We start from the raw sequence: 23,622 nt of genomic DNA on the forward strand, positions 1-23,622 counted from the left end.
AGAACATAGCCTCACAGCCAGCAAATATTTTGTTCCCTAATCTCAAGACATGCAGTGTTTTGCATTCCAATATCTAAAAGTCTCACTCCAGGCAGAGAGAGAGAATGAATATGTGCCATGTACCACTATTACAGGCACAACATATTGTTGAACTTCAGGTCTTTTCTGGAAGTACCACAATGGTTTACAACCCAGTCATCCTCCAAACATATAGTTAAAGCACATTTCAAAGTTTAAGCATCTGGCTTATGAATTGTGAATTAATCCATGGTGATGCATAACTCATTTGAGTAAATGCAATCAGACAATAAAAATGAAAACTACAGTTATGTACCAAAAGGCAAAACATGGAGCAAATTGACATGCAGAATAATTGGGAAAGAAGGAAGAACATACATGGAAAGGTAGTGCGCATTAAAAGAAGATATCCAACATCAAGAGAGAAAACAACTGTATGAAAAATCTGGTCATTATTTATTTTATATCTATGCAAGAATTAACATTACTTACACTTTCAAATGATAGCTCCAATATAAAATGTTTACTATTCTTTTATAATGGTAACCTTTAATGACAAATGTTTACATTTAAAGGCACATAATTAGCAACATTATTAGGCATACTACACAACTGCAGATTCACTACTAAACTTTACTCAGTTGATGTTGCTATTCCAGCACTAACTGAAATGTGATTACTGGAAACAATCCATACCATAGCAATTCTGTACATGGGCCCACTAGTCAACACACAGTGGGCTGCATTTACAACTGTAACAGTCATTAAAGAAAAACAACTATAAAGCAGCTCAAACTGGATTGCTATTCGCCATATGGCAGAGATCTTCAGAGTCACCCGGACAACAACAAAGATGTCAAACAAGTAAGCTAACTCACACACATGATCGCAGTCTAGCTGCAGAGGCTAGTCTGGCCTTTACAGCCAGAGATTAAAGGTTTCCTCCCCCCCATGAGTGTACATGTGTATGCTATCTAATGCCAATGAAGGCCTTTTTTTGGCCGAAAGCTTACTTTTTTTTTAATCTTTCTGTTCTGCCTATCTGTTACTTGGCATCTGCTATATGGTGAGCAGCAATCTATCCTTTCCAAAATATTGTCATTATTCCATGCTGGACTTCCTATTTTTTGAAGCTCAAACTAGTTATCTCCTTTTTAAATTACAAAAAAGGGAAGGGAGATAATTAGGAAAAATGTAAGAACAGATTACCATAAGTTAATGGAACTTTGCTTATTGGTTTTCTTAAACATAACTGTAGCAAATTCTTCTGTGTGACATGAAAAAAATAACAAAACAACCTGACAGTGCTGCAAGTATGCACAGCCCAGATATTTGTGGCACACAGACATAACATTCCTGGTAGTATGAGAACATATTAAATGTAACATGACATTTTAAATTGAATCTTTCAAGTTAGCTGCTAACAGTAATATAATAAAACAATTAGCAGCTAAAGTGGAAGATTCAATATAAAATGTCATATGACAATGCATTTCATTTCATGCAGCTGACCCAACTGTACAAAAAATAAATGTCGTTCTGTTGCAATGACCAACTGCAGATCCTAATATTAGTCTTGTCACATCATCCAGGGGAAAGTGAAAGAAACTGCTGGAAATGACATGTCACATTGAAAAGGACATCAAAAGTGCAACAATTGATGAGATTTATATCTGTATAAAATAAATGAATAATTAAACCTTTCCCTCATTTTCTCTAGATGGTAAATTATATAATCAGGCTAATTTGGGGGACACAAAAATTTTATCCACACATTTTTCTTTACTCCTTGAAACTGTATGATAATGATAGCAAGCACAAGTGCTAATGCTGACTGCGACTGAGGATGTTCAGGTACTTCCCACGTGTCATCTCCTTCGCTTCCTGGAGTCCCAGCTCATATGCTATATCGTGTAGTTTCTTCACTTCTCCAATGAGGCTGGCAGCAGTAAGGCTGCCAAATTCTGAAACATTTTTTGAATACAAATCAGTAAAAAAAAGGGTCTCATTTTGAACTGCAATTGCAGCAAATACTGTAGAAATTTTAAAGTTTGCCACACGATGCAGACAGCACCAGGGAACACTTTAAAAAATTTGTTTACTACACACAAAACTAGGAAATACCAGGTGGCACAAGGAAATGGAAAAATTTGAAGTAAATCTCACAAAAGTGACAAATTAATTTACAAATTTTATTGTTGAACTTAACTATGCCGAGATTTGGCATAACACTGAAATATTTCCAAGGGAATTGCAATGATTTCTTAGAAACTGATCCCTGTAAGAAATATGGTAACCCGCAGTCTTGTCCATGCTAAATAGAAATTATGGGATGGTAACAGAGTGTTGAACAGTCAGCTGCACTGCTAATCGAAACACTGCTTCGTTTTGACAAAGACGAGACAGAAGATCAGCATAGATTATGAACTACATTAGCGGAAAACTATAGAAACAATAAGCTTGTGTCCTTTTGCAGCAGAAGAAATTAGGCAGATAATTCTCAGGCAGATAAAAGAAAAATCTCCAGGACCAGATGTGATCCCTGCCAAAATCAAAGACTACTGGAAAGGATATACCCTCACCAATACAGATTTAGCAGAGCCGAGTCAAGTGAACACACAGTTAACCCATTGGCTCATACAGCCAGTTCACAGATTTAAAGTCCGTTCTTACACTGCCAGCCGAGAGAGAGACCGAGCAGCTGTAGCTGCTTCTTAGTGCTCCTTCTCCATACATCACATACCATTGGAAAGCTGAAAAACTGATGTATTTCTTTAAATATTTTGCGAGTTATAAGCAACTGTTTTCAGGTTTTGTTACAAAGGTAGGAGCATGTGGAATAAGTTAACAGCTTGCAATGCGGCTTCCCGGAAACCTAGAGATATGGAATCTACCTGATGCCCTTCATCCATAGCTCTTAGTATGAGAAAAGGGAAAGCAGAGTTGTGCAAAAGCGATGCTTTCTAAAACCGTGCCAATTCATAGACACAAGCATTTCAGTCACAAGAAATATTGCTATATTCAAACTGAGAAAATGTTCAAGGATGCTGTGGCAAACAGAAGTTAGGGATATTGGATTCTAATTTTGCGGGTCCGTTCTTTTAACCTTCTTATATACTAGAGTCACCTGCATTATTTTTTACTCATTTGGGACTTTGTGCTGGGCGAAAGATTCATGATGAAGGCAAGCTAGGTTGGTTGGTTGGTTGGTTTAAAGGCGGGAGTAGTGACCAAACTACGAGGTCATGGTCCCTTGTTCCTAATAAAACAATGCTACAAGTCTGAGAATACAACAGACGAAACATATAACACAAAACTGAGTGGAAAAGCAACAAGAACTAAGGGAAGGCAATGAACACTGAAAGAAACAAAAGAGGACTAGAAAACAACAGAGAGACACTAGAAACACAACAGAGTAAAACATGAAATCAGATTACAGTGGCTGGCCAACTATGAGAATAAAAAGGGAAAGCCAGACACTCTGCAACAGATTGAAACCTCCACCCTAAAAGCACTAGGGTGGAGGACACAGAGGGACAAAGGACATGCGCTAAAACCTACATAGAAGTATAAAATGTAAAACTAAAGCTGCTGTGGAGGCATTGTCGCCCAACACCGAAGGCAGGGTGCTGGGAAAGTTAAAAAGTCTGCCGCAGAGCGGGCGAAAGTGGGCAGTCCAGCAAGAGGTGGACAACTTTCATTTGGGAGCGACACTGAGGTGGGTCCTCGCGAAGGAGTAGCTAATCATGCATTAGCCACATATGGCCAATGCGGAGCTTGCAGAGGACATCTCATTCCCTGCGAAAGACGTGCAGTTTGTTGTGCGTGCCGTTATGCCTATCTTCAGAAGCGTTTCCGCGCCGCCTGTCAGCAAGTTCATTGCCGGGGATTCCGACGTGTCCTGGGGTCCACACAAACACAACGGAATGGTGGGATTGTTCCAGGACATAGATGGACTCCTGAATTGACAATACTAGAGGGCGGCGAGGGTAGCACTGGTGAATAGCTTGTAGGCGCTCAATGAGTCAGTACGCAGGAGAAACAACTCGCCAGGGCATGAGCGGATGTACTCAAGCGCACGAGATACGGCCGCCAGGTCTGCAGTGAAAACACTGCAGCCAACTGGCAAGGAGCGCTGCTCAATATGTCCTCCATGAACATATGCGAAGCCTACGTGACCATCAGCCATTGAGCCATCGGTGTAAACCACTTCAGAGCCCTGGAACATGTCAAGAATCGAGAGGAAGTGACAGTGGAGAGCGGCGGGGTTAACTGAGTCCTTAGGGCCATACAGAAGGTCCAGACGAAGCTGCAGCCAAAGCGTACACCATGGAGGCGTACGTGAACGGACCGCAAGTAGAGGTGGTAAAGGGAAGGACTCCAGTTCGAAGAGAAGGGACCGCATGGGAACCGCAATCGTTAGCCCCGATCTGGGCCACCAATGTGGGAGATGGACTGCCACAGGTGGGAAAAGGAGACTGTGCATGTCTGATCTGCAGTGGAGGGACACCAGCCTCCACCGGTACACTGGTCACCGGACTCGTCCTAAAAGCTCCTGTCGCTAATCAAACCCCACAGTGGTGCACAGGGTTGAGTAAATGCAATGCTGAAGGTGCTGCCAAACCATAAACCACACTCCCATAGTCAATTCGGGATTGAACAAAGGCTCTGTAGAGCTAAAACATCTTACAGCGATCTGCACCCCAATTGGTGTTGCTCAGGCAACGGAGGGCATTGAGGTGCTGCCAGCACTTTGGTTTAAGCTGACGAAGATGAGGGAGCCAAGTCAATCTAGTGTCGAAAACGAGTCCTAGGAATTGATATGTCTCCACTACAGTGAGTGGATCGTCATCAAGGTAAAGTGCGGGTTCCGGATGAATGGTACGGCATCGACAGAAATGCACAACACATGACTTTGTGGCTGAAAACCGGAAGCCTTGGCCTAGAGCCCATGACTGCACCTTGTGGATGGTTCCCTGAAGGCGCCGCTCAGCAACAACAGTACTGGAGCAGCAGTACGAAATGCAGAAGTCTTCTGCATACGGAAAAAGTGAGACAGAGGGCCCGACAGCTGCAGCTAGACCGTTAATGGCCACTAAAAATAAAGAGACACTGAGTACAGAGCCCTGCGGGACTCCTTTCTCCTGGATATGGATGGAACTGAGGGAATCACCAACTTGGACACGGAAAGTACGGAGCGATAGGAAGTTTTGGATAAAAATCGGGAGTGGTCCCCAGAGACCCCACTCATACGATGTGGCAAGGATATGACGTCGCCAAGTCGTGTCTTATGCTTTACTAGGTGTTGCCGTCTGGAAAAGGCTTTTCGGATGGCAGATGCGATGGGCACAATATTATCAGTGGTAGAGTGACACTGGCAAAAGCCGCCCTGATATGGATCCAGCAAGCCACTTGACTCGCGGACCCAACCCAACCGCTGACATACCATACGTTCCAGCAGCCTACAAACAACATTGGTGAGGCTGATGGGCCGACAGCTATCCACATCAAACCCGTTTTTACAGGGTTTGAGCACCGGAATGATGGTGCTCTCCCGCTATTGGGATGGAAAGACGCCATCGCACCAGAGCCGGTTGAAGATGACGAGATGTCGCTTGTAGCCAGATGAGAGATGTGTAATCATCTGGCTGTGGATGCGATCAGGCCCAGGAGCTGGGTTGGAGCAATGTCCAAGGCCACTGAGGAGCTCCCACTCTGTCAATAGGGGTCGAACTTCTGTGCGCTGAATTGAGCTCGTGTCCGCTTAGAGACTGCTGGTATTTCACCACCAGCAAGAGATGATGGACTACGCTTCATTGTGTGTCATCCACCCTGATGCCACCCACTCCGACCAGGGGCCCTCCCCACGAACACCACCGAACAGCAGTCAAGGCCACCTGGCAGGATGGCCATTGCCGGGAGCCCCAATGCCCCAGGGGGATGAGCATCTACCCCTTGGCATACACTGGGAGTTAACAGTGCAGGCATCAGCAGAGTGATCCCTGTGTGGTCAGGGGTACATGGCGGTCCCACCACAACAGACTGGCAACCATGCTGGATATTGGCTGCAAAGAAATCCACGGTCTTCGTTGACACAGAAATCGACACTGCATAGCTCATGGTGGAAAACGCAACCAGGAATGTGTCCTCGCCCAAGAGATGGAGAATGGGCAGGTCTGCGATACGACAATGAGAAAGTGGGCAAAAGATCTCTTCTTGCATGTTTTGTTGAATTTTATGTGCCGTATCCATAAGATGATATAGCACATAAAATTCAACAAAACATGCAAAAAGAAAGATTTAATTCCAAGTTACATTAATGTAAAAGTTAAAAACAGTTCTACAGTGGCACAAAAGTCGAAATCATTTGCAGAACGATATTGGTTACTACATGAAATTAAGATGCACTATTCGAAAAAACAGCACCTAAACATGATGCTCTATGAGACTCATCTAGAACTGGCAAAAGGCGTAGGAAACGCCGCAGTCTTCATGGCACTAGTAGAAAAAACTGAACACAACACATACACAACAATGAAACATTTACAAAACAAACACACAGAAAATAACGAAACTAACAGTAAAAAAGACGCAAAAATACATTTACATTTTAAATGTGAAAACACATGAACACCAACACACATTCCATCCACACTCAGTTAACCTAAAGAGACAGAACTACATGAAAATGAAAAAATGCTCTTGGAAAAAGTTGGTTGGTTGGTTGTTTGAGGTTAAAGGGACCAAACAGCAAGGTCATCAGTCCCTTGTTTCAAATAGACTCCATTCTGCTAACGGGACATCTCAGTATAGTCAGAAAAATAAAACAGAAAAAGGGGAAACGTAAAAGGGCAGTCACGTTGTCATTAGTAAAAACAAATGAAGGAAGTTGGCAAGAGAACGGACCCAACACTATGCTGAAGCAGCATAGGCAAGACCACCTGTGACTTAAAAGGTACAACTGCTATAATGCAGAAAGTACGGATGGGAATAGAAAAACTAACCAAGCCTTAAAAAGAAGGGGTAAAAACAGAGTAAAAGGGAAAGAATAGAGGATTCCGGTCAGGGAGGTGAATCGGGAATCTCTGAACACTGCCTACAGTGGGAGACACCCAAACACTCACCGCCCCGCCCCAACACCAGAGGGAGATTAAAAACTTTAAAACTGAGAATAAAAACCACTCTCCCAGAGGAAACCTAGAACCAGAGAGACCATCCGGGAATCGTCAGCCAACATCAAAGGTAAAGTGTGGGGGAGTCTGTACTTAGCACGCAGAGCCAAAAGAAGGGGGCATTCAACCAAAATGTGGGCCACTGACTGGAAGGCTCCACAACCACATAGCGGGGGTGGCTCATCACGCAAAAGGAAACCATGGGTCAGCCTGGTATGGCCAATGCGGAGACGACACAGTGTGGTCGAGTCCTTGCGGGAGAGGCTAAAGGAAGAACGCCATGGGCCTGGATTCACCTTAATGGCACGAAGTTTATTAGACAGTGGAGTAGCCTCCCAAGAATTGGCCCATGACTGTGCAAAGTGGGATTTGATGTGAAGCCGTAAATCCGCTGCAGGAGGGGTTACAGAAAACGGGGGGTAAGTAACTGCTCCCCCAGCCAAACGATCAGCGAGCTCATTACCCGTGATACCCACATGGCCCGGGACCCATAGGAAATCAATGGAACAAGCAGCACGGTGAAGATCAGCGAGATGGTCATGGATGGCAGAGACCAAGGGATGGCGCGAAAAACACCGGTCAATAGCAACAAGGCCACTCAACGAGTCCATACATAACAAAACGCGGTTGTGTTGGGATTGTTTAATAAAGGTAAGGGCCCGGGAAATTGCCATCAATTCCGCAGTAAACACCCCACATGAGGGTGGCAGTAGATGATTTTCCGTTCCAACAAAGGACGTGAAGGCATACCCAACATGATCAGCAGATTTAGAGCCATCAGTGTAAAAAACAACAGCATCCCGAAACTCCCATAAAATTTGGCGGAAAAAGGAACGGAACACCACCGGGGGGATGGAATCTTTCTTACCGCGGCGGAGATCCATCCGAATTCGAGGCCGAGGAACTAACCAAGGAGGGGTGGAGGGGAGGGAGCGAGGAAGACAGGACAAAGAGGGAAGCCGAAAATCACGGGTAAGAGACGCAAGGCGCAGCCCAACCAGTAAACCCGCCCGAGGGCGGGAGTCAGGCGGGCGACGTCCATGGTCTGGGAATAGGATAGAATAGGAAGGATGAGCGGGAGAAGAACGGATAGTAAGGGCATAAGACACCAGAAGCTGGGACCGCCGAACAGAAAGGGGGGGGATCCCAGCTTCAACCAGGAGACTATCAACAGGGCTCGTAGGGAATGCACCGGTGGCCAAACGGATACCACGATGGTGGACTGGATCCAGCACGTGCAGCGTGGAAGGAGCAGCTGAACCATAAACTTGACAACCATAGTCCAAACGTGACAGAACTAGAGCACGATAAAGACGGAGGAGGAGGGAACGGTCCGCACCCCAAGAGGAGTGGGCAAGGAAGCGAAGGACATTGAGTTTTCGGAAACATCCTACCTTCAGGAGTCTGATATGGGGCAGCCAAGTGAGCTTGTTGTCGAAAAGAAGACCTAGGAAACGAAACTGTGGAACCACAGGCAATCTTTGTGCAGCGAGATAGAGCTCTGGATCAGGGTGGACCGTAGTACGGCGACAGAAGTGGACCACCCGCGATTTTAAAGGAGAGAATTGAAACCCGTGTGAGAGGGTCCATGCAGAGGCACGCCGTATAGCCACCTGGAGCTGCCGTTCTGCAGATGGCATCGAGGAGGAACTAACCCAAATGCAGAAATCATCCACATACAGGGCAGGGGCGACCAAGGGACCGACAGAGGCCACAAGTCCATCGATAGCAATGAGGAAAAGAAGGACACTCAAGACAGAACCCTGTGGGATGCCCGTCTCCTGGGTCCGTGGAGAACTAAAAGCAGTACCAACTCGAACTCTGAATGACCGATGGATCAGGAACTGGCGGATAAAAATCGGGAGTGGGCCCCGAAGACCCCACTGATGAAGGGTTAGTAAGATGTGATGGCGCCAGGCCGTGTCATAGGCCTTGCGAAGGTCAAAAAACACTGCAACCAAATGGCGGCGCTGGGAAAAAGACTGCCGAACTGCGGATTCCAAGCGAAGCAAATGATCGATTGGAGATCGTCCCTCTCGAAAGCCACACTGGTAAGGGGACAATAGATCCCGAGATTCGAGGACCCAAGTGAGCCGACGGGCTACCAGCCGTTCAAGTAACTTACAACCAACATTGGTCAAACTAATTGGCCGATAGCTGTCAACAGATAGGGGGTTCTGACCAGGCTTAAGGACAGGAACCACAATGCTATCCCTCCACTGAGAAGGGAAGTCACCCTGGAGCCAGATACGGTTAAACACCCGAAGAAGATGGTGCCGTTGTGGAGCACTGAGATGTTGAAGCAACTGGTTATGAATGGAATCTGGGCCAGGGGCCGTATCATGAGAAGAAGATAGAGCAGAAAGAAATTCCCATTCAGTGAAAGGTTCGTTGTAAGATTCTGACTCACAAGTGGTGAAACATAAGGTGACAGCTTCAGCCTGCTGTTTTTGATGAAGGAAAGCAGCTGGATAGGAGGCCGACGCTGATGCCACTGCAAAATGGGTCGCAAGATGTTCTGCGAGAACTAATGGGTCCGTACAAATGCCATCTGGGAGGTGAAGGCCTGGGAGGGTGGACTGCCGATGGCAACCTTGGAGAGAGCGAAGTGTAGCCCATACCCGTGACAGAGGGACAGTGGAACCAAGGGAAGAAACGAATCGTTCCCAACATATCCGTTTGCTCTGTTTAATTAAATAACGGGCTTTAGCGCGAAGGCGCTTAACGGTAGAAAGGCTGGCTACAGATGGGTGCCTCTTAAAGTGTTGCAAAGCTCGACGGCGATCACGGATGGCAATGGCAATGGCCGTACTCCACCACGGGACTTGCCGACGACGAAATTGTCCAGATGAGCGCGGGACAGCAAGGTTAGCAGCGCGAACAATCGCGGCAGACACGTCACGTAGGACGTCATCAATACAACCCAACAAAGAGGGAGAAAACTCGACCTGTGCAGTATATAGAGGCCAATCGGCGCGGTGGAAAGACCAACGAGGTAACCTGTCCATCGGGGAGCGGGAAGGGAGCGTGATAATCAACGGGAAATGGTCACTATCACAAAGGTCGTCGTGTGGCGACCAGTGTAATGAAGGGAGGAGAGAGGGAGAAGAAAGAGAAAGATCAATGGCAGAAAAGGTACCATGACCAGCACTGAAATGAGTAGGGGAGCCATCATTAAGAAGGCATAGGTCGTGGTCTGCAATAAATTGGTCTATAAGAAGACCTCGTCTAGATGGAAAGGCACTGCCCCACAAAGGATGATGAGCATTAAAATCCCCAAGGAGGAGGAAGGGAGGAGGAAGTTGCTGAAGAAGGGTGGTTAAGGCAGCAGGTGTAAGAGTCCTGTCAGGAGGGAGATAAAGATTGCATACTGTGACTGCAGAGTCTAAGTGGACCCTAACAGCAACCGCTTCCAATGTAGTGTGGAGAGGAATCCACGTGCTAGCAATGTCTGTACGGACCAACGTACAAACGCCACCAGAAGCCCGCAAGGGTCCGACCCGATTTCGACAGAAAACACGGAACCCACGGAGGGTCGGTGAGTGAGCATCAGTAAAATGAGATTCCTGGAGAACCACACAAGCTGCTGAGTAGGACGAAAGAAGGGATTTCAATTCCGGAAGGTGACGATAGTAGCCATTACAATTCCACTGGAGAACCACAGAACGATGGTTTAAATGAGGGCTGAACACGCTAAATCCAGTCATACCGCCGGGTCCCCACCCGTCACCGACAAGGAGGGGGCGACATCCATAAACGACAGGTCAGAATCCGGTTGTGAAGCCGGGGAAGGGACCTCTGGTGACACCAGAGGCTCTTTGTCCCGGGACTTATGTTTCTTCTTCTTTTCAGGCTGAGATCGAGGAGGGCTGTGTGGCATAATGGAGCCAGCTGCAGCAAGATCAGGAACAGAAAGAGACCGGGCGACCGGGGGCCGATAGACCGCGGCTCTCGCGGTCGCCGCGCTGCAGCAGACCTTTGACCTGGAAGGTGCCGGGAAGGGGCATCCCGGGAGAGGCGCCCTTGACCGGCAGACGCCGAAGGAGTGGGACACTTCTCCGGCTGGGGAGGGGGAGCAGCGCCCAGAGGAGAAGGTGTGGGAGCCGCAGGGGAGGGGGGAAGGAGAGGGGTCCGGGATGGGGGTAAGGAAGGGGGAGGAAGGGATGAAGATGTAACCAAGGCGTAACTAGATGTCATGGACACAGGGTGCAATCGTGCGTATTTCTTACGGGCCTCTGTGTAGCTTAAACGATCAAGAGACTTATACTCCTGTATCTTTTTTTCTTTCTTATAGACTGGGCAATCTGCTGAACGAGGAGAATGACTACCATGACAATTTACACATACAGGAGGGGGAACACAGGGACTCCCCTCATGGAGTGGACGTCCACAGTCACCACAGAGAGGGTCCTGGGTACAGCGAGAAGACATGTGGCCAAAACGCAAGCACTTAAAACACCGCATAGGAGGTGGGATGTACGGCTTCACATCACAGCGATAGACCATAATCTTAACTTTCTCAGGAAGGGTATCCCCTTCAAAGGCCAGGATAAAGGCACCAGTATCAATACGATTATCTTTAGGACCCTTCTGAACACGCCGAACAAAGTGAACACCCCGCCGTCCGAGATTGTCCCGAAGTTCCTCATCAGTTTGAAGGATGAGGTCTCTGTGAAAAATCACACCTTGTACCATATTTAGAGACTGGTGAGGGGTAATGGACACGGGAATTGTGCCAAGATGGGTACAGGCACGAAGGGCCGCAGATTGGGCAGCCGAAGCAGTTTTTATCAGTAACGATCCCGACCGCATCTTGCTCACGGAGTCCACTTCGCCGAACTTGTCTTCAATGTGTTCCACAAAGAATAAAGGTTTGACACTGGTGAAAGTATCTCCATCAGTCCTGGTGCAAACTAGATAACGGGGGAAAGGTTTTGCCCCTAGACGACGCGCCTGACCCTCCTCCCAGGGGGTAGCCACGGAAGGGAAGGCCGAAGGGGCAAGAGAAGCAGCACTTGAGGAATCAGTTCCACGCAGAGAGACGGCCGCAGAAGAGCGGCCAGAGTTTTGGACCCGTATGCGTTTCATCTGCATAGCGTCCGCCCTGATACCACCCACTCCGATCAGGGGCTCTCCTCACGGGCGCCACCCAGCCACAGCAAGGGCCGTCTGGCACGGCGGCCATTGCCGGGAGTTCCGATGCTCCAGGATGACGAGCAACCACTCCAAGGCATGCATGAGGAGGTCACAGCTCAGGTATCAGAAGTGTGATCCCTGTGTGTTCAGGGGGCTCAACCAAAAGGGTACATAGCGACCCCACCACACGGGCTGGCTACCGTGCTGGCTATGCACCCTAGCATCAGACAACGACGTAAAAGAAAAGGTGGAATGTACTATGAGGGCACACGTCGGAGACAGTAGGTAAGGTGCTCTTCCCCAAATGGCTCACACTACGGAAGAGAAATTTTGGAATGGAGGTCAAACCCCAGAGGGGGACCAAGGAACGCCAAAAGGAGGAGATGATTACGCAAAAAAAGCCGGAGTGTAAAACCGACAGAACCAGGAGGATAGCGGGGGCCAACATAAGCAAGGACACCAATAGAGAGAGAGGAGAGGGCGAGGGGAAAGGGGTATGGAGGGGAAAGGAGGGGAAGGGAAAGGAAAGGAAAGGAAATGCAGCCCGGGAGAGAAAGAAGGCTGCAATGGCTCGGGGCCCCGTGCTCGCCACGCACGTATCCACGAAAGAGTTGTGGACCCCCTGGGGGGTCTTGGAAAAAGGTTTGAAACACTGCACCAATAGCAAAGTGAACAATCAATACATAGAAAATCTCATAGTAGAAACTGAACACATTCTTACATGTGAAGAACAACAAAATAATTGTGAAATAAACATAGGACTGACAAGAGAACTAGTAAAAGAAGAAATAAAAGGCATAATAAAACAAACACAGCAGACACACAATAAGAACAACCAAACAGAAACAGCCACTATGAAAAGGTTAAAACAAAAGTTAACAAACAATAACATATTAATAACAAGAGCAGACAAGGGAAATGTAACAGTACTCATGGATAAAGGGCAATACATCACAAAAACCAAGGAATACATAAACACCAATGCCATACAAAAACTGAAGTCAGATCCAACCACACGATTCCAGGCAAATGTGAAACAAACACAGAAACATTGAACACACACTCACAGACAAACAGAAATACTACTTAACACAGAAAAACCCACAAGCACCAACACTCCACAGTCAACCGAAAGTACATAAAGACGGAATACCAATGAGAGCTGTTATCAACTTCAAGAAAGCCCCAACATACCGCATAGCCAAACACCTCCGAAAGTTAGTTACAAAACACTATAAAGTAGAAAACAGGACAGTGATCAACACAGGAAACCTAACAGAAAACATACAGAACATACAGGTACCACACACAGCATCACTGATTTCATTCGATATAGAAAATATCTATACCTCCATCCCTATCACAGAAACAATAGAAATCATAGAACAAAATCTCTCATCCCACAGCAACCTCACCACAGACGCAATACAAGAAATAACAGATATGCTCAGACTGACAACTGAACAAAACTACTTTCAGTTTGAGAAAGAATATTATCTACAAACTGATGGACTGCCCGTGGGATCCCCAATATCAGGAACACTAGCAAACATTTTCATCAGTCACCTAGAAAATCAGATATTTGAAAAGATAACCACAAATGAAAGTTTCAAAATCATATATTGGTACAGATATGTGGATGACATTATTTGTCTGGTAGATGAGCCAAGTGAAAAAATAGATGAATTCCATTCAGAAATAAACAAAGCTCATCAGAACATAAAATTCACACTTGAAAAAGAAAATCAAATACATTTTCTTGACATTACAATTAAAAAAAGAAAATGGCAAACATACATTTAACATCTTTAGAAAACCAACAGCCACAGACACAATAATACATTCCACATCCAACCACCCCCTCAGCCAGAAACTTGCAGCACTAAGACACGTGTTACATAGATTAAACAGAATCCCACTCAGCAAGAGAAACTATGAACAAGAAATGAGTACAATCATACAAATAGCTGGGAACAACGGGTATGACACACATGTGGTACACAGGCTCAATCAAAAAATAAATACACAAATAAAAAACAAACACAACATTTCCAGAATACAAAAGAACTCGGAAGCTGAAAACTTACAAACACACACAATGACAACACCACACAGAAAAGAACCAGATGGTACACCATGACCTACACACATAAACTAACACACACAGAGTTGCACACATCCTAAAGAGACAGGGCTTCAAAATAGCATATAAGCCTGGGCAAACCCTTCAATCACACCTAAGCCAGCCAGCTACCAAGAGGGACAAATTCCAACAATCAGGAATATATGAACTTGAATGTCAAAGTTGTGATGCAGTATACATAGGCATGACATGCAGGAATTTTGAAACAAGATACAAAGAACATATCAGATGTTGGATGTATGAAACAAACCACTCCACATTTGCAGAGCACTTAAAACACTACAACCATTATCCTACAAACATGGAACAAGAAATGAAAATAATGAGAATAAGCAACCATGACAAACATCTTACACAAACGCAGAAAACTTCCACATCCAGAAAGCCATAGCAGAAAACAAACATGTGATAAATGAACAAACACACATCAGCACAGGTTCCCTACTACACTTAATAAAGGAAATGATAACATAAAACAAAAAAACTCTTCCCCACACCATCTGGACACACACACACAAAAAAAAAAAATCATACCACGTCAAAACACACACACACACACACACACACACACACACACACACACAAAAATGCATACACGAACAGACCACAGATACTTCAATAGTTACACTCATAAGTTTGGCAATAACATTCGATCTTTGGCAAAAACATTTGACGGTCGACAACAGAAACCAAAACATTGCATTAAAACAGGCGTTCAGTGCATAGTGCTGTGGAATGTCGAAAAAACCGCAAATTGGCGATCATAAGAAGAACAACAACACCAAAAATGCAACAGGAGCGTAATATGTAAGAAATTTTCCATGCAACCTGTAAGTACAGTTCGAAACATTACTACTTAATAGGAAATACCAACCACCACAACTGTTTATAACCTATAGGCACAGTGACAAAAATGTAAATAAAATAGCTAACATATGTACATATTCTAGGCCACTGATGATGCCTTGCCGAAAATAAAGGCGAAACGCGTATGTCACTAAAATTGTGTTTTATTCAGTTGCTGTCAGACAGTCGATAAGTAAAAATTATCAATATACCGGCACATTCGTATGTCCAGATTCCCAATGAAGTAGACCTCGACCTGATATTAAGCTTTCAGTGTGGTTTTCGGGATGTAAATTTTCTTGGCGCACCAGTACTGAATTATATCATGTTTTGTTCTTTATTATGCCATAATGCCATACGTGCTAGAAGATGAAAACGTGTATTTGAAATGCAGCAAACAGTTGAAACTAGCCAGTACTGTGGAATTAAACATTTCGTTTCAAATACATTGACTGCCTCTGCGGAAAATGTTAACAAAACTCAAATTTCTTTAGCAAACAGACAAAAGTGACTTCTTTGTTCCGCAAGGTGATTAATGCTCGACTGTCATAAAGGTGGAAGTAAAATAAAATCTGAAACTAATGACATATTTCAGTCTTCCTTAATTATGTGAATGTGTTTTAATTCACTCGATAGCTCCCAGCCACAGATATTCGTTTTGATTTCATTTGACATGAGAGTAAATGAAGGGAAACAGCAAAATCACTAAATGTAAACACGGGTCACTATAACTCAGACTGCTCTACGCATCAGCCCCGGATCTACGACATTTGCGAACTGGGTCACAGCAGAACGATGGCTGGTAAAAATATCCAACAATTAACTTGGTGTCACTTGCAACTGTTGTACACAACCAGATGACTTCACTGTCACACTTAACTTCAACCTCAACAGAGACAATATTTCTGTAAACAGCAATAAACACTCTGCCTACTATGGCCTCTAATCTGTCTTTCCGATTACATTTCACGAATCTCTAAATATCTTGCAGCTTTCCACTTCGGGTTTCAGCCGTCTCTCAGTTCCGAGAATAATTTGAGTGCAACAACTTATCTGGAGGGCAGTAAATATGCTAGGCCCCAGAGCATCCCTGAGCAACAAGTCAGGCTGGCACATCTTTGATGATACTGCAGCTGCAATATACACGAAGGTGAAAGGAGACTTCCCTAGGCATTCAACTGCACGGCAGTATGCTACCTTCCCGGCAAGATGAAATACTGTACAGATAGAAGGAGGCAACTGAGATTGGGACCACAGAATGCAACTGTTTTCAAGAATTTATATTGTGTCAATGAAAGTGATCACAGAAGTGTGAATTCTGAGACATTCCAATGAAATGTGGAATTGTTTGGAAAGTGGAAATGCTATTGATGTGCTGCTCTAAGTCCAATGAACCCAACAGACAACTGCTATTGGCCATGGCAGTACGAGGGTGGATACAGCAGCGGAAACAAATGCTAATAGTTTAGATGCACCATAACAAATGGCCATACAGAAAAGAATCTGTAGCACTGAAGTAGTATTAACAGTTGGGTATTTGTTTTTTTTTTATTGATTTTTTTGTGGTATGGAATAATTTTAGTAGTAGCATTTTTGTAGAAGTGACTGCATGATCTATGTTATCTTTCTAGACAATAGGCTGTAATATGCATAATGAATAACTCAATAAACAGATAAATAACAATGTTTATATTCTATAACACACCTTCCAAACTTCTGAAGCAACAGATGGGTGAACAAAGGATAACAGCAATAGTGGTAAAAAAATGGTGTAACAACAATAGTATTCAATACGAATGGAAAGGCAAGGCAAAGCGTGAGTTACTGTGCACAGTCCATCTGTAGGATTAATTTAATCAGAACCAACAGCAAACCAAACTGACAACAATAGTACTGATATACGAGACTATATGACAAGCATAAAATAAGATGCGGAGCACGTATAAGGACATTCTGTGGGTAACTATTTTGTGTTAACAGAGAGCTAACAAAGAACACAGGCTCAGTAATAGAAATGATATAGGAGAAAGACCACGAGTTCTGGAACAAATATGAGCTAACAATAACAAATAAGCTTTCGAAGTATACACTCAGCAAAGGCCCAAAGACAGGGAACAGATATTCTGAAATCAGATAGTGGACTGTAAGGCACATCCAGGAGCAGATATAGATTCACATCACAATTCAGTAATGATGAAGAGTAGGCTAAAGGTTAAAGGCATTGTCAGGAAGTATTGTGATACGACTTCATGTTCATTCAGAGTAAGATGTTGCACATCTTCCTCACAATCAGATGACAGATCCTCGTGTAAAAATGTTCTTTACGTAGTAGATATGTAGAGAAATTTCCAGTATACACACAATGGTCTGATGGCTGCACAAGTCCAAGCAAGATGCACGAGCATATAACAACACCGACACGTGACTGTGATCGAGCCTCTCCAAACACTGTGAAGGGGTCGCTTACACTTTTGGCGTTTTGGCTCGGTGGTGTTTTGGAAGGCAGAGAACACGATATGATGCTGACAATGACAATGCCTGGCAAAGTAGTGGACAGAGGCTTTTGCAAAATGTCATTTAATTCTGTTCTGAGATCCTGTTCTAAGAGTGTTTGGAGACAATGTTCTGAGGTACTGCCGACCAGAGTGGCCGTGCGGTTCTAGGCGCTACAGTCTGGAACCGAGCGACCGCTACAGTCGCAGGTTCGAATCCTGCCTCGGGCACGGATAAGTGTGATGTGCTTAGATCAGTTAGGTTTAATTAGTTCTAAGTTCTAGGCGACCGATGACCTCGGAAGTTAAGTCGCATAGTGCTCAGAGCCATTTGAACCATTTTTTTCTGAAGTACTGGTTATAAGAGGTCTGTTCACCCAACATTATAGCTGTTACATTGGAACAAAAAATACACAAGAGTTATTGAAACACATTTATATCATTTAGTAGCTCGAATATATCAATGCTTTCTTCCAGCCCTCAACCCTCTGTGGACAGAGAAGAAGTCACAAAGCAAGAGTTGATGGCAGTGCCCAGTAATTCCGCTGCATCGAGGTAATTCAAGAAATGTGACCATACGAGAAAATTATTAATGGAAAAAGGAACCCAGCATACCACCAGGGTGACATCGTTTGGAAGGTAACAACATCTGGGCTAAGTGCAGTTGCAGAACAGTGAAGCTGCATTCCATTTTGGCACCCTAAGTGCAGGGCACAGATAACAGAGGGTAGAGAAGTGAGTTTTATGAAAAATATGAAGAATTTTCAAGACGAAATCTATTAAAATATGACGATGCCTAGAGTGATCGAGATAACCAGTGAAGGATATATAGACGAGCACACATTTCAGTGCTGCCCAAAGTAATTAAAATATTTAAGAAGAAAGAATTTCCATTTGGTGAAAAACTGAAGGAATCTCAATTGTTGCACGGAAGTGAATGAAAGGAAATAGCTGGCCACAGTAACCAGAACAACAGCAAGATATATTCACGTGCTCAACTCAAAACTTTTGGCATACGAGTCGAAAAGCAGTACGCCACTGGTATGTAAGAATTCAGAGTGCCGATTTCGAGGCTACGAGTGGAGCAGCAATCTTCAACAGTTTCTGTGGCAGCTGACCAGCAAAATGGCAGCACTTATTCATTTCACAGTGCAGTGGCCAGTCAGCTCATTACACTCCCTGTAGCGTCGCTCTGCCCCCGCACAACAAACTGACAGTGCAGTATAACTTCCTGTGTGCCCGATTACATGATGTGTAAAAAGCCCCAGGCTGAGATCTTTCTAGTGGTTTGTCTTTGTCTAGAGTCATGCTGTGGTGTCTAATTATTTGCCGGGTATAAAGTTGTTATTGTGTGCCTGTCACTACACGCAAAACGGGGGTCAAGAGAAGGAAGGCTAAAACTCGTCAGCTTTGACTGTCTATGTCATATTTAACTTGTAGATGATAATTAGTTTATTTCTGAGCCAAATGGAAGAGCTAATAGTTCTCACAAAAGTTCAAGTGGAGGAATTAAAAAATTACCAGATGATCTTAAACACATTAAACAATTCTCTGACAGTACGAACACCAAAAACACAAGGAAAGGCAGTAGCTTTTACTTTAGTAAAATGAACTAAGGAATTACAGCATTGGCAAAAAAAAAGGCAGTGTGATTTACTCCAAGAGGAGGTTATATTGTAAAACAGTTTAAAGAGGTAGATGGCAAAACAAAACAGAGGAACTACCCACTAGGTAGTTCGAAAGCATCAACAACCGTACCTCACACGTGCAAAATCGGGTAGTTGCTTTAGAATGAAGTAGAGAACTTATTAATGTAACAAGTGACGCAAATGCTTTGAATACTTTGGAAGAACAACTACAGGAATTTGTGGAAATAAAACTACATAAGAAAGCTGAGCATCCTTTGACAATATTGTAGCCCAAGAGCAGGAATTTCTAAATTTCAAACCAGATGGTTCTGTACTCCCAATTAAGGAACTGTTAGCCAAAGGCTGGGCAGATTCCACTAAAGTTAACTTTACTGTTAAACATAACATGAAGCAGTAGATTGGAGTTCTAAATGCAAAGATAGGTCTAAGACATTGATTCAATTTGAAGTGTAAGAGAAAATTTACGTATATATCCTAGAAAGTATAGGTACTCGAGTATACGACAATGGTAAAGCTAATTACAAAAAAACATATAAAGTATACTGAATACTCAGAGGAGGAATTAAGCATTGAATGTTGTGTGTGTGTTTGTGTGTGTGTGTGTGTGTGTGTGTGTGTGTGTGTGTGAGGGAAGTTTGGCAACTAGTGTAGATGCTAAGATATTCATTATTTATAACCATTATTATAATGAAAATAGGAACATACACTCCTGGAAATGGAAAAAAGAACACATTGACACCGGTGTGTCAGACCCACCATACTTGCTCCGGACACTGTGAGAGGGCTGTACAAGCAATGATCACACGCACGGCACAGCGGACACACCAGGAACCGCGGTGTTGGCCGTCGAATGGCACTAGCTGCGCAGCATTTGTGCACCGCCGCCGTCAGTGTCAGCCAGTTTGCCGTGGCATACGGAGCTCCATCGCAGTCTTTAACACTGGTAGCATGCCGCGACAGCGTGGACGTGAACCGTATGTGCAGTTGACGGACTTTGAGCGAGGGCGTATAGTGGGCATGCGGGAGGCCGGGTGGACGTACCGCCGAATCGCTCAACACGTGGGGCGTGAGGTCTCCACAGTACATCGATGTTGTCGCCAGTGGTCGGCGGAAGGTGCACGTGCCCATCGACCTGGGACTGGACCGCAGCGATGCACGGATGCACGCCAAGACCGTAGGATCCTACGCAGTGCCGTAGGGGACCGCACCGCCACTTCCCAGCAAATTAGGGACACTGTTGCTCCTGGGGTATCGGCGAGGACCATTCGCAACCATCTCCATGAAGCTGGGCTATGGTCCCGCACACCGTTAGGCCGTCTTCCGCTCACGCCCCAACATCGTGCAGCCCGCCTCCAGTGGTGTCGCGACAGGCGTGAATGGAGGGACGAATGGAGACGTGTCGTCTTCAGCGATGAGAGTCGCTTCTGCCTTGGTGCCAATGATGGTCGTATGCGTGTTTGGAGCCGTGCAGGTGAGCGCCACAATCAGGACTGCATACGACCGAGGCACACAGGGCCAACACCCGGCATCATGGTGTGGGGAGCGATCTCCTACACTGGCCGTACACCACTGGTGATCGTCGAGGGGACACTGAATAGTGCACGCTACATCCAAACCGTCATCGAACCCATCGTTCTACCATTCCTAGACCGGCAAGGGAACTTGCTGTTCAAACAGGACAATGCACGTCCGCATGTATCCCGTGCCACCCAACGTGCTCTAGAAGGTGTAAGTCAACTACCCTGGCCAGCAAGATCTCCGGATCTGTCCCCCATTGAGCATGTTTGGGACTGGATGAAGCGTCGTCTCACACGGTCTGCACGTCCAGTACGAACGCTGGTCCAACTGAGGCGCCAGGTGGAAATGGCATGACAAGCCGTTCCACAGGACTACATCCAGCATCTCTACGGTCGTCTCCATGGGAGAATAGCAGCCTGCATTGCTGCGAAAGGTGGATATACACTGTACTAGTGCCGACATTGTGCATGCTCTGTTGCCTGTGTCTATGTGCCTGTGGTTCTGTCAGTGTGATCATGTGATGTATCTGACCCCAGGAATGTGTCAATAAAGTTTCCCCTTCCTGGGACAATGAATTCACGGTGTTCTTATTTCAATTTCCAGGAATGTATATACAAATGGAGTACTAACACTAAAAGGACCGCACTAGTCAATCTGACAGGTGAGTGTTGTTTAATAGTTAATAAATACCGTAAGTTTTAATTGATGGGGCTTGAATTTCATGACTTTTGATATACTTTGGTGGTTCATCATTTCTGAAAAAGACAAACAACTGTTACAAAAGCTGAACGAATTATAAACATTTTTACCTTAAAGGACAGTAGCCAGTCATTTCAACCAGCATGCTATTTTTTTAGGTTTCATGTATCTAAAAAGCATAATAATGGATTTTTACATCCGCTCATCTAATTTTATTTCATTGTTGTGATCTCGTTCACTCTTTCCCTTTACATTTTACATCTACATCCATACTCCTCAAGCCACCTGCCGGTGTGTGGTGGAGGGTTATTTGGTCGAACAGTGGGCATACTTTAATTGCTGTGCCCTCTCAATATGTTGTGCTCTCCAGAAGTTAAGTGCACCTCGTTATTATGGTGAATGGGTGTTGTGCTCTCCAGAAGTCAAGTGCGCCTCGTTATTATGGTGAATGGGTGTTTGCATTCAGATGAGCTTTTACAATTCCATAAAATTTGGAACTAATATTCTGGACCAGACATCTCGTTTGGTCAGTGCACTGTCCAGTACGGCTGCTGAAAATGGCCTATGCACATTTCTTTTCAACGTGCTAGACCTTGCTGAAAGCAGCGCACGGATCCTTTACAGAGAGACGACAGGAGAAAAGGTTACCTTGTGAATGTTTCTTTCCAGATTATAATAATATCTCTTCTATTTGAATGTATAATCAAGGAACGGTCCAGTTCATACATTTACTGCCACTACTGAAATACATAAAGTATCAGTGTGAAAGACTTGCCAGATAGGAGGATGCACAAGTCATACAAAACCAAAAATCTGCATGTGCAGTGCATGAAATTCATATGGGATCCATATGTGGAACATGTTCAGTATGGATGTGTGAAGTGTTTTGATAAAGATGATGGCTTTGACTGAAAACAATGTTAAAATTAAAGACTAAGTTAGGAACACTTATTTTCTTGTTTTCTCCAAAAAATTTCTGCTCCAAGATACTGCCCTCCAAAGATGACACAGCACATACCATTTTGAAGATGCGAATTTTGGAAAATATTTTAAAATACTGTATCTCTGGAACAGTTCTAAGTATTTTGTTGTTTTTTTTTTTTTATTTGAAAGATAATTGCTTTAAGATTACAAAGAAATCCTCCATTTGGACTTATCTGTCAAAGTTGTGAACTTATTTTATAATCTGTGGATTTTATTCCAAAAATGCCAATCCATAAAATTTTGATTTCTTTTTCTGTTGATTAGTACCATGTAGTACTACATTCCCTGAACAGGAGAGCTTCCACTTTCAGGCTGAACAGGTTTTATAAACAACTGAAATTTTTGTCATACATAAAACCTGTTCTATTACCACATTACCGCATAACAGGCTCATAAAAATAAAAACCTAGCCTTATTTAACATAATTTTAGTTTTGAAAGGTGAGTAAGAGACTTATTTCAAGCATTTTAAATGGTTCCAAAATGTATGTGAGAGGTCCAAAGACTTAAAGGTTTCAATTTATACAGCTTCTGTGCACTCTGTTTTGTGCTGAAATTAGCCAGTCAATGAACTAAAAATCTTCCTTTGATATAGACTTATGCCTTCTTTTTGAACCAATAGGAACTGGAGCACATACAATCTTCAAAACATTGTAAATAGGAAGTTAACACTGATGGTGTTGCTGCTGTCCTTCACATGGAAACCTATATCCAGCAGCTGGTCCATGTGGTAGCATAAAGTTCACCACAATTTCATTTAACTCATAACTGGTGTCTACAATCTCTGCAATCCACTAGTTACAGTCATTCACACATGCCACAAACATCCCTCTTCTCAGGTTGTGAATCTGAATATTATCCTGCTGTTACTGAGGTGTTGGCCGAACAAACGAAATTTCTTCTTTCTCGCTCTTTAAAGTGCACGCAGTATGAGTTTGCCCATCACTTTGAGTCCAAAAATATGTC

General features: G+C 44.4%; 1 protein-coding gene across 2 annotated transcripts in view; it reads right to left on the reverse strand.

Moving 5' to 3' along the window:
• Positions 1–455: 455 nt before the first annotated feature.
• Positions 456–23,622, reverse strand: part of LOC126425314 (protein lin-52 homolog) — a 70,414-nt gene continuing 47,247 nt past the window's right edge. For both annotated transcript variants that reach the window (XM_050088293.1, XM_050088294.1), the window contains exon 4: positions 456–1,982. In XM_050088293.1, coding sequence (XP_049944250.1) covers positions 1,843–1,982 — 140 coding nt within the window. In that variant the 3' untranslated portion in view covers positions 456–1,842. The remainder of the gene's footprint in view (positions 1,983–23,622) is intronic.

Source organism: Schistocerca serialis, chromosome 10 (genome assembly GCF_023864345.2).
Source record: "Schistocerca serialis cubense isolate TAMUIC-IGC-003099 chromosome 10, iqSchSeri2.2, whole genome shotgun sequence".
NCBI classification, from domain to species: Eukaryota; Metazoa; Arthropoda; class Insecta; order Orthoptera; family Acrididae; genus Schistocerca; species Schistocerca serialis.